The following is a 15,615-nucleotide window of genomic DNA, read 5'->3' as shown; positions in this document are numbered from 1 at the left end:
CCTGAGGAGTGGATCAAGAAGATGTGGTATATATACACAATGGAGTACTACATGGCAGTGAGGAAGAATGAAATCTGGCCATTTGTAGGAAAGTGGATGGACCTCGAGGGTGTCATGCTAAGCGCAAGAAGTCAGGCGGAGAAGGACAGATACCATGTGTTTGCACTCATAGGTCGAACAGGAGAACAGGAGAAACCTAATTTAAGACCATGGGGAGGGGAAGGGGGGAGAGAGGGATGCAAAACCTGAGAGACTATTGAATGCTGAAAACGAACTGGGGGGGGAGGGGAGGTGGTGGTGATGGAGGAGGACACTCGTGGGGAACAGCACTGGGTGTTATATGGAAACCAATTTGACAATAAACTATTTTTTAAAAAACTATATCTCTAGGGGCGCCTGGGTGGCTCAGTCGGTTAAGTGCCGACTTCGGCTCAGGTCATGATCTCACAGTTACCGGGTTGAAGCCCTGTGTCAGGCTCTGTGCTGACAGCTCGGAGTCTGGAGCTGCTTCTGAGTCTGTGTCTCCTTCTCTGCCCTTCCCTGCTCATGCTCCTCCTCTCAAAACTAAATAATGTCTCTGTTTCATATCACCCCATAATTTTTCCTGGTATTTTTAAGTTTATTTACTAATTTTGAGAGAGAGCGTGAGCAAGGGAGGGACATAGAGGCGGGAGAGAAGGAGAGTCCCAAGCAGGCTCTACACTCAGCACAGAGCCCCATATGAGGCTCATTTTCCCCGACCATGACATCAAGACCTGAGCCACCCAGGCTCCCCTGTCCTGGTATGTTTTTAATATCTGAAAGCCTTTTATTTTTTTCTTAACACACATTTCTCCAACAGAGATGAGAATATATTGAAACTCCCCTCCCCCCCGGAAAAAAACATAAGAACTTAAGTATTAACTTGATCTACAAAGCATGTTTTATCATTGAAGTTACAAGTGGCATGTAGTTGACCAAAACAATACAAGTGTATTTTAATTATTGCTGTTAAACTGACAAGAGAAAACCTGTTTGGAAGCGCACCTCGTAACAGTAGGGAGGGTAAGAGTTCTGGGCCCTAATCAGAGATGGCTTCCCGCGCCGTGGTCCCAGAGGTGGTCAGGCCACCAGGCCACGCACCGAGGGGGACGAGCGGGGCAAGGCCTTTTTTGTTAGGGAGGGAGGTCAGTGTCTAGGAAGAAGGGAGGTTTGGGACGGAGTTAATGCCAGATTGTGGAAGATTGTCCATGGAGGTTGAGGGGCTAATACTCCCTTTCCTTTTTTTAAAAAATTTTTTTCTTTTACACATTTATTTAGTATTGAGAGAGACAGAGCCAGAGCATGAACGGAGTAGGGGCAGAGAGAGAAGGAGACAAGGAATCCGGAGCAAGCTGTCAGCACAGCCTGATGCGGGGCCCAAACCTACAAACTGTGAGATCATGACCTGAGCCGGTTGGTTGCTCAACCAACTGTGCCACCCAGGTGCCCCATAATACTCCCATCCTTAACTTTAGCCGTAACCTGCCCGTCCTGTGTGCCCCTCAGGTGCAGGACACGCGAGGCCAGGGCTGCAGGGCTGGAGGCACCAGACAGGGCTCGCATGCTTCGGGAGTACTTTGAGGAGGACAGCTGGCCCCCCCCCCCCCTGCTGCGCCTCTCCAGCGTCCGGCTCTGGTCTGCACCAGAGTGTGAGATGCCCTTTGTGCCGTCGTGAGCGTGCAAACCCTGGTGGCCCTTTGTCTTCCTGCCTCTCCTCTGCTCCCCTCAGGGCTTCGTTCAGCTCAGCAGAGCGGGGGGGCACCAAGATGCTCTAGCTGGATAGCGGGGACGGGCGTGTGCAGACTGGACCCGGGCTTTGGGCTGAGCTGTGTCGGCCGTGTTCCAGTAGTGAAGTTCCTCAGATCCACCTCCTGTCTGTGCAGAGACTTCTCTCTGTGGTCACAGTCAAGCCTAGTGGGCCAAGGATTGAGCCTGGTGTTGAAAGCCAGCAGTGGAGGGTTCATGGTCCGCGTCCCCGGGCCTAATGTCTGCACGAGGCTGGGTCTAGAGCCAGTGTAGCAGACAGCACCCCGGGGACAGGCAGCAGGATGTGTCTGGTTAGAGACGCGTTCTTTTTTTACCATAAAGTTTGTGGAGTCTCCTTTGGGTTAAAAACTAACTTTCTGGATTGGTGTGAAGCAAAAGATAAATTTCTATAAGTTAGAATGGTAGCATCTCTTAGAATATGCAGTGTGTCACTGAATTTGTAAGATATAATGATAAAAGTGTTATTTTCACATATTTCCCATTAAGAAGTTTGTGGGGTTTTTTTATATACTGTCTTTGCAGCATGTTGTTTTTTTAATTTTTTTTAATGTTTTTATTTTTGGTAGACAGAACACAGGAGAGAGGGAGACAGAGAATCTGAAGCAGGCTGTCAGTACAGAGCCTGATGTGGGGCTCAAACCCACAGACAGTGAGATCATGACCTGAGCCAAAGTCCGATGCTTAACCAGCTAAGCCACCCAGGCGCCCCCCCACCCATTAAGTTTTAATGATAATTGTGTTCCTGTTTCTTTTAAGATTTCTAAATTATCAGTGTTGAGGTCATGTAAAAGTGCTTTGTTAAACAGCATTCACACTCTAGTTGGTGTGACCTGCTGCTCTCTCATTTTCCGATTTCTTGCTCATTTAGAAAACTGTGGCCGAGAAGCAGGAGAAGAGGAATCAGGACCGCCTGAGGAGGAGGGAGGAGCGGGAGCGGGAGGAGCGGCTGAGCAGGAGGTGCGTGCCGGCGCCGGGCCCTGCCCCTTCCCGTGCCGGTGCCGGGCCCTGCCCCTTCCCAGGCCGGCTCCCAGCGGCCAAGCGCGGCCCGGGCCTCAGCGGCCCTTCGGAGAAAAACAAGCAAGAGCGTTCGGGGGAGCAGGGCGTGGGCTGGCCTGGTAGGAGGCTTGCGGTGTGGACGTGGCTGCCCCGAGTGGCCGGAGCAGCTGTGACAACCTGGTTTGTGCCCGGGCAGGCGTGGGGAGGGCTGAGCAGCGGCAGCGGGAGAGGTGCCTGCCGGGTCCCCACGAGGTCAGGGCCGGCCAGGTGGGAGCAGCGGCCTTGTGGAGCCGAGCGTGTTCTGTCACACGGCTGTGCGTGTCCTCGGAGAGTCCACCAGAGGGCCCTAGGGCTGAGTAGAGTGCGGCGTTGACGGCGGGTCATGGGGACAGTGGACCACGGGCGGGAGCCACGAGGACTGCGGGGAGCGACCCAGAAGAGCTGGGCGACGGAGCTGCCGGCTGACCGGTGCCCCTGGGAGGGGTCTGGCAAGGTGTGCTGCTGCGAGGGGGTGGGGCAAGCGGAGGGGCGTGAAGGTGGCACTGGCGGCTTCCAGCCTCGAGAAGACCGGGAGCAGTGTGTTGGGGTGAGGGGGTGCGGTGGGGAATAGAGCCTGACGGTGACCATACTCCCTTTGAGATGCTTAGGACACTTCTGGTCAGAGTTCAGGGAAGAGGCCAGAGGCAGGACCACGATCTCATGGGTCACATGGGTCACAGGTCACTGTCCTTGAAAGGCCCAGATGCTGGGATTTCCTGGAGGAATTTCTTAGTATATAATTCAGAAAGGACAGATACTGTTTATAGTATTTTTTGTGTTTCCTTTCATTACTTTAATCATCTAACAGATTGTTACTCAAAGAGTATAAAAACGTGTGAATCGATACACGTAAGTCCCTTTTTGCCTGAGAGTGACCGCTCCCGTGGTGGGGCCTGCCCGCACGGGTACGTGTGGGAGCCTGCCTCATCTCAGACCTTCCCACAGCACGCGTGCCCCTGACACATGCGTGGCGCCCTCGCAGGGAAGTGGTGTAGTCAGCGACCTGGCCTCTTTCCGCCCCACCTTCGTAATTTCTGTACACCCCGACCCTGTGCCCCTGGCGGCCACCAGTCTGATCTCTGATCTGTGAGTTCAGGTGTTATTTTGGGTTCCGCAGATTACCGAGGTCGTAACAGTATTTGTCTGTCTCGTCTGGCTTCTGTTCCCAGCACCGAGCCTTCGCGGCCCGCCGTGTGTCCCACATGCAGCCTTCCCCTCCTTTGTGGCCGAGTAGGGTTTCATTGTGTGTTTACTTTATCCTTGCATCTGTTGATTGACGCCTAAGTTGTCTCGATGTCTTGGGCCTTGTAAATAACGATGTGATGAACACAGAGGCTCAGAGGTCTTTCAAGACAGTGAATTTCATTGTCTTTGTTGTTGGTTTTGAGAAAGCGAGTGAGCCGGGGAGAGGGGCAGGGGGAAAGAGAGCGAGAGAGAGCGAGCGAGAATCTGAAGCTCAGTGCAGAGCCCGACACAGGGCTCAATCCCACAGTCCTGGAATCCTGACCTGGACTGAAATCAAGCATTGACTGACCCACCCACGCACCCCTCATTTTTTCTGGATGAGTAACTCAGGTGTGGGATTGTGGGAGCACAGAGTAGCTCTCTTGGTCACTTTGTGAGGAGCCCCCGTGCTGTCTTCCGCCCAGCCGCACCAGTGTGCGTTCCCACGGGCAGGACACGAGGGCTCCCTTCTGTCCGTGTCTTCACCACCACTTGTTTCCAGTTTGTCTGTCATGTTTTATTCAGTCATTGCTGCTTCTCTCTTGGGTGAGTGTTGCTTTTCTTTCTAACAGGCGTGAGGCAGTACTTGGTTGTGGGTTTGATTTGAATTTCCCTGGTGCTGAGTGGTGTTGAACACCTTTTCGTGTACCTGTTGGCCACCTGTACGTTCTCTGAAAAAATGTCTTCAGATCCTCTTCCCGTTTTTAGTGGAGTTTTTTTCCTGTGGAGCTGCAGGCGGTCCTTTTTAATTTTGATTTTTGATAATGAAGTTTTTATAAAACTGTTTGAATGAGTACTCTAGTGATTGTGTTTATATATATGTTTAAGGGCTTTGTAAATCTGTAGAATTTCTAGGACGAAGAAGACGAATAGATGAACATTAGTAGGTGTTGGGAAAAGTGCTTGCTGAGAAGCTTGATCAGATCATCCTCCGGACACCTGTGTGCGCATATGTCACTTTCTCCTGAGCACGTTTTGGTGGCGATCTTGTTGATTTTTGCTGGAGAAGCGGCTGTAAAACGAGACCCTGTTGTAACGGTGCATTTCTTGGAGTGCTGGTTCCCTAGTATCTCCCAAGGGGATCGTGTGACCCTTGCCTGGCAGTGAACCGACATCTGGAACTTGAGGCTTTGCTGTGACTTTGGTGTCGTTTGGTGGCGTTAGCTCCTGCCCAGCCCTGCATCTGTTCCGTGGCGGTCGGCACGGCTGTGCGGGTGGCCGGCCGTGGTTGCGCTCAGGGCAGCACGTGACCCCCCCGGTAGGGCCGGCCTCGTGCTGTGAGCACTGACACTTGGAGCTCCAGGCCTGAGAACTAGGAAATAACAGGACTCTGCGAGAAGCTGGCGCCCCCTCGCCTTGTAGACCAGGGGCCCCTCTCCTCCGCGTGAGGCCAGGGCGCTTTGGGCGCGGCCGTTCATCTTTCTTTTCTCCGTTTTAGGTCTGGATCAAGAACCAGAGATCGCAGGAGGTAGGTTTCCAGACCCATTAATGTGTTACCGGTCAACTGGCTTTACCTGGTGGGCACTCCTGGTTGGGGGACACACTTGAACCCTGTCTCTCTTTGTCAGGTTGGTCGGGGCTTAGTGCAGCAGAGGGACCCCTGTCGGTGCGGGAGGTCAGACGGTCCTGCTGAGGCCTGGGGGCAGCGAGTGCTTCCTGGCACGATGTTTTCAGGAAGCATCAGTGGGAGGATTGGGCCATAATTCTCTATGACCAGAGATTAATCGATGGGACTTCTGTGAGACCCAGGTATATTTTTGTAGGAGGGAAGGTGAGGTGCCAGAGGAGCTTCAGGGAGAACGTGCTGAGCGAGAAGGGCTGTTGGGACGGGGCCGTCGTGGGCCTTCAGGGCTGTCTGTGGTCTGCTGCAGGTCGCGCTCCCGGGACCGGCGTCGAAGGAGGTCAAGATCTGCCTCCAGGGAGCGACGAAAATCATCCCGGTCCCGGTCCCGAGACAGACACCGGCGCCACCGCAGCCGTTCCCGGAGCCACAGCCGGGGCCACCGCCGGGCTTCCAGGGACCGGAGTGCGAAATACAAGTAACTACTCTGACTCCTTCAGTAGCTGCAACCCGGAGTGAGCCCCTTCTCTTTGTGTTCCCAGGGTCTGCTGGGGGTCTGCCATCGGGGCCCATTGGCCATTCCCATAGGGATGGGTCAGGCCTTTGCTCAGGAGCCAAGCTGGGCATCTGTGGGACTGAGTGGGGGAGCCTTGTGGAATTGTGAATGGGGCCCAGGACCCAGGGAGCTCTGAGTAGAGAGCGACAGGTAGATTCCCAGGACAGTTCCGAGGCTGTGGAGGTGGTTACATGCGTATGGCTCCCTCTTGTGACCCAGTGCACGCTCAGTGTCACCTCCATACACAGATACACAGGGCCCTGAGATTTGTGTCTTGACTGGGCACCGCTTGCCTGTGTTTTAAGTTGATTTTTTCTAGAAAGACAGAGCGAGTATGCATGAGTACACATGCAAGGGGCAAAAGGGAGAGAGAGAGTCCCAAGCAGGCTGTGCCCTGTGAGTGGCGAGCCGGATGCAGGGCTTGAACTCTGGAACCACAAGATCACGACCTGAGCGAAGTCAGACGCCTGACTGACTGAGCCACCCAGGCGCCCCAAGGAAAAACAAATTTAAAACACTCATACTCACACTCCGAGAGAAGCACTGTGTGTGCTTGATTGTAGCCTTTTATCCGTCATGCTTACATAATGGATCATATTTCTTGTGCACTTCTGTGTTTTGCTCCGTTGACGTTCTAGCAAAAGCTCATCCTATTAGGGGAAACCTTGGCAAGTGTTACTTTTTCGTGGCTACCTAACACTCCCTTGTAGTGGCTCGGTCCCTAAATGGCCTTCCTCTGGCCTTCTGTGGCCTCCCCGGGTGTGCTGGGCCTTGGCCTTCCCTGACCTGGTGTGGAGAACCCAAGCTCTCCGCGCTCCGGGAGCCAGCCAGAGGGGGTGCCGGCCTCCTCTGAGCCTCTGGTGTTCTTTTCCCAGGTTCTCCAGAGAGCGGGCGCCGAGGGAGGAGCCCTGGGAGCACGGGCGCGGCGACCGAGGGGCTGCTGACTGGAGGCTGGAGAGTGCCAACGGGAAGGCGGCTTCTCGGAGGTCGGAGGAGAAGGAGGCTGGCGAGATCTGACCGCCCCTCTGGGCCTGTAAATAGTCTGTCCGGCGCTCGACGCAGCCGGAAGTTACCCTTTGTATCTGCTGAACACAACTCTTCTTTTGTAGTTTACCATTTCTATTGTTTCGGAGCTAGCTGTGGGTTTCTAGAGATGTACAGAGTTGCTCCTGTGTTCTGGGGTTATGTCGAGTAGGAATAAATAAATCTGACAGACGGCCTGCTTACTGCTGCGGTGGGGTCTCTGCGGTCCCTCTTGTGCTCTAGAGACTTCACATGGCCTTCCACAGGTGATGACACACTGCGTGTCCTCAGTGAGCTGTGCTCACCCTCAGGGTGTCGACATCGGACCCGCCCGCCGCCCTCCCGCCGGAGCGAGGCGTGCGGAGCGCCCTGCTCGGGTGCCCCTTCTGCATCCGCTTCCTTAGGAAGGACTGCCGGTCCAGGGTGCTGTTCGCGCAGCCCGGCTTCAGGGGCCACGCTGCAGGTCCCCTGCCGGAGCTCCTTACAGATCAAGAAAGGCCTTCGGACATCTCGTGGCAGCCACGGGGGCCTCAGAGGTGGGGGTTACTGATTTGGGGTCAGCTTGTTGTTTGGCTCACACTCGGGAGAGGCTAGCATGTTACTCATGCTCTCAGCTGTTCTGTTACACATACTCAGAGACCGGAATTGGCCCATCAGCCCCTAGGGTTGGCTTATTCTAGGAGGGATCTTCTGATGGCCACGTTGTGAGAACCGTCATCACCACTCTCTCAGTAAGTGGGCACGTGGTCTGGATCTTGGGCCACCAGCACCATAAAGTGACTTGATGGTCGTGCTGTAGACTCTGTTGCAGTCTGTCCCCTTCTAAGAAGACGTGTGGCTTGGTGGGTGCTCCTGCAGCATCGGTTTTCCCTGGCCCACTGTCTCCACAGGGCCAGTGAATGGTGTCCCTGCAGTGCCCTTTCTGGGGCAGGGGCTAAGCCAGGAGAAGGGGCCTCGCTGGAACCCACGGTGGCAGGCTTGCCAGAAAGCCGGGGGTAAACATCTGCTTGACGGGGCGTAGACACCACGCTGGGCTGGCCGGGTGGTGGGGCTGCGTCCTCTCAGGTTTGTGAAGTAGATGCAGATTGCCTAGGAGGGGCGGGGCAGAGGGGGTGAGGCTGGAGCCCGGGGCGCCTGACTGCTCTGCAGGCCGCTGTGGGAAGTGCAGAGAATGGTCTGAGGCAGGGGGAGGGCGCCCAGCCCAGCCCAGCCCAGCCCGCAGGAGGGTGTGCCGCTGGTGTGCCGCTGGGCGCACCCACCTCCACCTGCGTCTCCGGGCGGCAGAACCATAGTAAAATGTACCATTTCAACCTTTTCTGTTTTAATGTTTATTTTTGAGAGCATGAGCAGGGGAGGGGCAGAGAGAGAGGGAAACCCAGAATCTGAAGCAGGCACAGGCTCCGAGCTGTCAGCACAGAGCCCGACTTGGAGTTCAAACTCAGGAACCGCGAGATCATGACCTGAGCTGAAGTCGGATGCTTAACCCACGTCCTGAGTTCCGGGTGGGTGGAGAGGAGGAGGTGATCTCGGTGGAGGCCACGCAGACGCTCCCGAGCTCCACGGCTCATCCCAGGTGGGTGTCAGCACAGGGGAGCTCCTGGTCGGGGGGCCGTGCAGGGCGCCTCCAGGAAGTCGCCCATAAATCATGAGGTGGCTGGGGACCAGAGTTTGCCCCTGGCCTGGAGTCCTTGCTAAGAACACAAGAATGTGGGAACACTTGTCTGTGAAGAAGCAGGGATGCAGGCCAGGAGGTTGTTGCGGTCCCTGAGGAGATTGGGGTGGGCCGGACCGGCAGGTGCAGGTCCTCCCGGACCCCACGGTCGTGGAGGACTCCATATTCCTCAGGTCCACCCCAGGGCCATATGGTGCCCTCAGCCTCACCCAGTTGCTGTTCTGGAGGGTTTCCCCCGCCACACACACACACACGTGTCCATTGGAGGAGGACAGAGTGAGTGACCAGTGTCTAGTGTGAGTTGTGGCACCTTCTATCTGCGTGGAGGTCTGGGGCTGGCCTTCCATACTCCAAACAGACGTCTCCAGCCAGGCCCAGGACTACCATCTGATAAGAGGAGGGCTGGCCAGAATCTGCTGGCCTTGCTGCCTGCATGGGAGCCCATAGGATCCACAGCAGGGCCCAGCCTTGGGGAGCACCCACCCTGGGCTTCACTGGCGGGTCCGGTGGGTATGTGGAGATCCTCCGTTAGGATAGTGAGGTACACTTGGCTGGGCCTGGGAGCTGGGAGAGCTTTCCTGGGCGGGTTGGTGCCCAGCTCTGATTGGAGCAAGTGGGAGAGGGGATGTGCACCACAGTGCCCTGGAAGGGACCCTACCCCAGGAACAGGACACTGGCCACAGCGAGGTTTGGGAGGTCCTGTTCTGCTCTGGAAGGACCGGGACCGTTGAGTGGTTCTTAGACTGTATCAGGTACCTTGAAACAGGTTGCTGCCTTGCCTCCCCTCCCTAGAGAATCGGGGTGATCCCAGAAAGGATGTACTTTCGTTATTTTGTAGGTAGATATTTTTATTAGTTAAGCTTCACATAAATTCAACATTTTAACCACTCGAAAGTGTACAATGTAGTGGTTTGTACCGTACTCACAAGGTTGTGCTGTCCAGTTTACCACTATGTAGTGGCAGAACATTTTCATCACCCCGAAAGGAAACCCTGTCAGCACCCAACCCTAGACCATCACTGACCTGCTTACCGTCTCTGTCCATGTACCTATTGTGAACACTGTCTCTAAGTGAAAGCACAGTAAGTCAGTGCGACCTGCTTTTACTGAGCATAGTGTTTTGCAAGATTGATCCGCACCGGACCACAGATGTGAGCCCCAAGAGCTGGAGGTGGGGGCCAGCCTCAAACCTGCGTGACCGGTGCGGGGTGTGAAGGGAGATGCTGACTCAAGGCAGGGCCCTCTGCTCTCGGCGTGAGGGCACACACCAGAGGTGGTGGCCGGACCTCAAGAGGGAGGGGTTGAGGAGCAAGGTTTTCAGCCAATGGCACAATTAAATCGTTTTCTGTCTGCCGCACAGTCCCTGTGCCAGCACCTCAGACGGCCCCTCCCCCGCCTGCCCTGAGCTTCATCTGGCACGTCGCCCTGTGTGCTGTATCACTGCCAGCAAAGCTGATGGCGACCTGATGGGTGGACACAAGCTCTGGTGGGTGGCCATGGCCCCTGACCCAGCCCGAGCAGAAGGGCTGCCTGTCCCTACAGGAGCATAACACACAGGAGTCCACAAGGAAGCCTGCGGGGACTCCCTGGGGGTCACCAGATGTCCTGAGTGCCTGGAGCTCCTGTGCTTTCTGACCCTTTGTCCTGCCCTTCCCTTACCCTCCCTGGGGCTCCCAGCTGAGCGAGTGGGCTGGGGCTGCCCTCCCAGGGCGGCTGGGCATGGGGCACCCCTGGCGCCCCTGCTCATGTCCAGGGGAGGACCCGAGGTGAGAGCTTGCGGGGGAGACCACCCCACGCCCGGGCCCGGACGCCTGCTTTTATTGTCACGGAGGCCTCGTTGGTAGATGATGTTCTGATGGTTTCAGCGTACAACGGAATGATGACACATAGGTTGCACAGTGATCACCACAGGAAGTCTGCTTGACATGTGTCATTACAGATTGTTTTCTGGTGGCGAGGACTTGTAAGCCGTGCTCTGAGCGGCTTCCAGATATGCACCATGGTGTTATTCTACATGTAATAATGAACAATGCGTAATAAGGTGCAGCATTGTATACGTAGTACTGTATATGTAATTACATAATATAACTGCAGTATTGTGCATATAGTGCTGTATATGTAGCTAATATGTAATATAGTGTCATGTTCCTGTCTGTGTAATTTGGTATATAGGAGTAGATAACATAGTGCACTAGTGTATGTATAACACTGTATGTAATTATGTAATATAAATACATACAGTGTTATGTATATAATACTGTATATGAGACGTAACAATATGGAATACAATGAAGTATTCTTTAAAATACTGTGTACAATTACTATAGTGTTACTACATGTGGAATATGGCATATAATTAGATAGCATATAATACAGTGCAATATTGTATAGATAATTCTATACACACAATTATGGAACAATACAGTATAGCATATATAATTATATGTCGTTATGTAACCTATAGTATGGTATTGTATATATTTATATATAATAAATGCATGTAAATATGCAATTGTACATAAACTGTAAATATATAACACTATATTAATTACATAATACATAACAGTATGCTTGCTGCATGTGGAACACTGTATGTAACTATGTAATATTATACTGTGCAGTATTTCATATTCCTAGGCCTTTTTCTGAGGCTTCCGGAACCGCCTTTGGAGCTCTCTCAAGGTCCAGCGTGCCTGGGACTCGATGACCAGTCAGCTCCTGGCTGGGTGCAGCCTCTCTCCCTGTGGAAGGAGCACAAATGAGTTTAGAGAATAAGAAGCAAGCCCCGCATGTCCACAAGGGTCAGGAGCTGGAACGGTGTCTCAGCCCCTGGGAACCCCTGTCTTCCCTTGGCCGCCCCTCTGTCTTTGGGGAGCACGGCGACCCGGCACGTGGCAATTGTGGACATGTTCGTTATTTCATTGGTTTCTGGAGACCAGGAGTCAAGGTACAGCTCAGGCAAGTTCTCCCTTGGGCTGCAATCAAGGGGTCCCATCTGGGGCTGTTCTGGAGCCCGGTCTTCCCACGCCCACACGGCGCTGGCAGCGGATAGCTGCTTCCTGGGCGTCGACGAGAGGCCCACTCCATGCGGCAGCTTGCTGCTTCAATTTTTTTTTTTTGTCTTTATTTAATTTTGAGAGACAGAGACAGAGAGTGAGTGGGGTAGGGGCAGAGAGAGAGACACACACAGAATCCAGAACAGGCTCCAGTCGCCGAGCTGTCAGCACAGAGCCCAAAGTGGGGCTCGAACGCATGAACTGTGAGATCATGACCTGAGCTGAAGTCGGACGCTTAACCAACTGAGCCCCCCAGGCGCCCCAGCAGCTCGCTTCTTCAAAGCTGGCAAGGGAGAGGGTCTCCAAGCAGAGAAGCATTATTAATCATGGAAGTGACATCCAGTCCCCTTTCAGAATTTTGTGGGTTAAAAGCAAGCCGTAGCATCAACTAGCATTGCCACGATTCAAAAAAGAAAAAAGAGACGGAGAAAAAAGGAAGAAAGAAAAAACATTTGCTCGTGGAACAGACAATAGATCAGCTCCCGTGGAAAACAGCGTGGCAAGGAGTTCTCAACAAGGCAAACAGAATCCCGTCCCCAGCAGCTGCGCTCCTGGATGCCTCACCAAGAGAATCGGAAGCAGGAGCTCCAATACTTGCACACACACGTTCATAGCGGCAGCCTTCACAACAGCCAGAAGGTGAGAAAACCCAAATGTCCCTCAGCAGCTGAATGGATCAACAGAAGATGAAATGTGGAAAACAGTATAGAGTTCCCCCAGAACTCAAAAATAGAAATAGCATATGATCCAAGAGTTCCACCAGTGTGTATTTATCGAGAAGAAATGGAGACACTGATCCGAAGAGACTTCTTCTCCCCTATGTTTTTGCAGCATTATATACAATGTGTGGTCTCCTCGTACAGTGGATTGTTATTCAGCCATAAAAGGGAAATTCTGCCACGTACTCCAGCATGGATGAGCCTTGGAAGCATTAAGTGAAAATGAAGCCAGCCCCGGAAGAGCACGTGTTGGATGATCCCATGTACAGGACCGTCTAGAACCGGTAGGTCCGTACACACAGTGGACAGTGGTTTTCAGAGGCTCTAGGGGAGGAATGGAAGTGACTGGGGCACGTTGCTTTCCTCTGGGGGATGAAAAGTTTTGTAACTAGATAGTGGTGTTGATGGCACATCATGGATGTGCTCCGTGCCACTGAACTGTACGCCGTGAACGTAGCTTAGAGGTTCGTTTTGTTTTACGTGTACCCCACCCTATTAAAAACAGCAAAACTCACGTTCAGTCGGAGGTGGAGAGCTGACCCCAGGATCTGATCACCAGCACGGGGGGTCCTGAGGTGCTTCGGGTCCGTGCTTTTCGTCTGCGTCCATGTGTCTGATCTTAATCGTTTATTGGGGTCAGTGAGGTCATTCACGGTCAGTAATAGTTGACATATTTGGTTTTGTTGACACCGCCTTATTTTGAGCTTTCCATTCGTCACACTCATTCTCTTTCCATTTTTGCACCTTTTTGAGTCAATTGTTTTAGAATATTTTTAATTGATTATTTTACTTTTTTGGTAACAAATGTTTACTTATTTATTTTTGGGGCGCCTCAGTGGATCAGTTGGTTAAGCGTCAGACTCTGGCTCAGGTCATAATCTCACAGTCTGTGGGTTCGAGCCCTGCGTCGGGCTCTGTGCTGACAGCTCAGAGCCTGGAGCTGTTTTGGATTCTGTGTCTCCCTCTGTCTCTGCCCCTCCCCCACTCACTCTGTCTCTCTCTCTCTCAAAATAAAGACATAAAAAATTTTTTAAGAATATTTATTTTTGAGAGAGGAGAGAAGCAGGGGAGGAGCAGAGAGAAAGAGACACAGTATCTGAGGCAGGCTCCAGGCTCTGAGCTGTCAGCACAGAGCCCGATGCAGGGCTCGAACTCAGTAACTATGAGATCATGTCCAGAGCTTAAGATGCTTAACCAGTTGAGTCACCCAGGTGCCCCAGTTTTTTATTTTTATTTTTAAATTTATTTTGAGAGAGAGTGGGTGGTGGGGGAGAGGCAAAGAGAGAAGGAGAGAGAAAATGCCAAGCAGGCTCTGTGCTGTCAGCAGAAAGCCCAGCATGGGACTTGATCCCATAAACCGTGAGTCATGACCCGAGCTAAAACCAAGAACTGGACCTTAACTGAGCCACCCAGGTGCCCCTGGCTTAGAATATTTTAACTTACTACATTTGGTCTCCATTAGCTTGCAAGTCAGACATTCCATTTCTATTCTATGGCTGCTCAAGAATTGACAGTGTACGTGCTCAATATGCTGTGGTAGGCTGGCCGAGTAATAGCCCCAAAGGTACCTGGGTCCTACTCCCTGGGCCAGTGGGTGAGACTTTAAGTGGCAAAAGCCTTTTGAAGATGTGACTAAGGATTTTGAGATGGGGAGGGGCACCAGGGGGCTCAGTCGGTTAAGCGTCCGACTTCAGCTCAGGTCATAATCTCATAGTCCGTAGGTTCGAGCCCTGCGTCGGGCTCTGTGCTGACAGCTCAGAGCCTGGAGCCTGCTTCAAATTCTGTGTCTCCCTCTCTCTGCCCCTCCTCCTCTCATGCTCTGCCTCTGTCTCTCGGAAATAAACGTTAAAAGAAAATTAAAAAAAAAAAACGGATTTTGAGATGGGGAAATTATTCTGGATTATCTAGATGGGCCTAAAGTGATCACACAGGTCCTTATTAGAGACGGGCAAGGGGATATTTGACTACAGAGAAGGCCAGATGCCGCTAGCTTTACAGATGGAGGAAGAGGCGGAGCACAAGGAATGCAACTTTAGGAGCTGGAAAGGCAAGGAAATGGATTTCCCCCAGGGCTTCCTGGAGGAGGAGCACAGCCCTTCTGATGGGGAGATAACAGCATAGGGAAACTCTGCCCTCCCCAACTGTAAGAGAATAACTTTGTGGTGGTGTTTTCATGTCTTAATTTTTTTAAATTTATTTTTGAGACAGAGACCGAGACCGAGCATGAGCGGGGAGGGGCAGAGAGAGGGAGAACAGAATTGGAAGCAGGCTCCAGGCTCTGAGGTGTCAGCACAGAGCCTGACGCAGGGGCTCGAACCCACGAACGTGAGATCATGACCTGAGCCGAAGTCGGAGGCTTAACTGACTGAGCCACCCAGCTGCCCCTCATGGTTATTTTTTGGGAGCGACAGGACAAGCAGGGGAGGAGAAAAAGAGAGAGGGAGACAGAATCCCAAGCAGGCTCCTGTCTGCATGGAGCCTGATGCAGGGTTCAAACTCAGGAACTGTGACGTGACCTGAGCTGAAATCAAGAGCTGGACACTTAATGGACTGAGCGGCCCAGGCGCCCCACAGTTGTGATGTTTGAGTCACTAAGTTTGTTACACCAGCGGTAGGAAAGTCCAACAACTACTGAAATCTAAAGGTAATAAAAACCCGTTTCCCTCCCAGATGACATAAGGCCGTAAGAGCACTGACTGCCATTGAGGCCTGACTCCCTTCGGACTTCATTATCGCTCTCTGGTGTTTTATGTCTGTCTACTTCTTTCTTCCTGTCTAGTCCCATATGTGTGCTTTTATATACAGTCAAGGTTTGTGTGAGAACGTTATACATTCCCTCTTCCATCTCAGCCTTCTCCCCAGGCCCACTGTCCTGCGCGGAGCGCCTCCTTCAGGTGGAGTCAGGGCACCGAGGCCGCAGGCCGGGCACCGGGGCCGCAAGCGGGGCACCGGGGGCCGTAGGCCGGCACTGGGGCCGCATG

General features: G+C 53.0%; 1 protein-coding gene and 1 long non-coding RNA gene across 9 annotated transcripts in view; both read left to right on the top strand.

The window, feature by feature from the left end:
- LUC7L (LUC7 like) overlaps positions 1–7,391 on the top strand; it is a 35,502-nt gene extending 28,111 nt beyond the window's left edge. For 5 of the 8 annotated variants that reach the window (XM_029946114.1, XM_029946112.1, XM_029946109.1 and 2 more), the window contains 3 exons: positions 5,486–5,515; positions 5,919–6,123; positions 7,040–7,391. In XM_029946114.1, coding sequence (XP_029801974.1) covers positions 5,486–5,515; positions 5,919–6,123; positions 7,040–7,359 — 555 coding nt within the window. In that variant the 3' untranslated portion in view covers positions 7,360–7,391. Of the gene's footprint in view, positions 1–2,656; positions 2,746–5,485; positions 5,516–5,918; positions 6,124–7,039 lie in introns of all 8 variants that reach the window. The other 3 variants (XM_029946115.1, XM_029946116.1, XM_029946113.1) reach the window with 3 other exon arrangements.
- Positions 7,392–12,112: 4,721 nt separating this feature from the next.
- Positions 12,113–15,615, top strand: part of LOC115298616 — an 8,773-nt gene continuing 5,270 nt past the window's right edge. Inside the window, exon 1 of the long non-coding RNA XR_003911798.1 lies at positions 12,113–12,918. This is a non-coding gene — a long non-coding RNA (uncharacterized LOC115298616). The remainder of the gene's footprint in view (positions 12,919–15,615) is intronic.

Source organism: Suricata suricatta, chromosome 8, assembly GCF_006229205.1.
Source record: "Suricata suricatta isolate VVHF042 chromosome 8, meerkat_22Aug2017_6uvM2_HiC, whole genome shotgun sequence".
In the NCBI taxonomy this organism is placed as follows: Eukaryota; Metazoa; Chordata; class Mammalia; order Carnivora; family Herpestidae; genus Suricata; species Suricata suricatta.
This window is presented reverse-complemented; position numbering and strand designations above follow the sequence as displayed.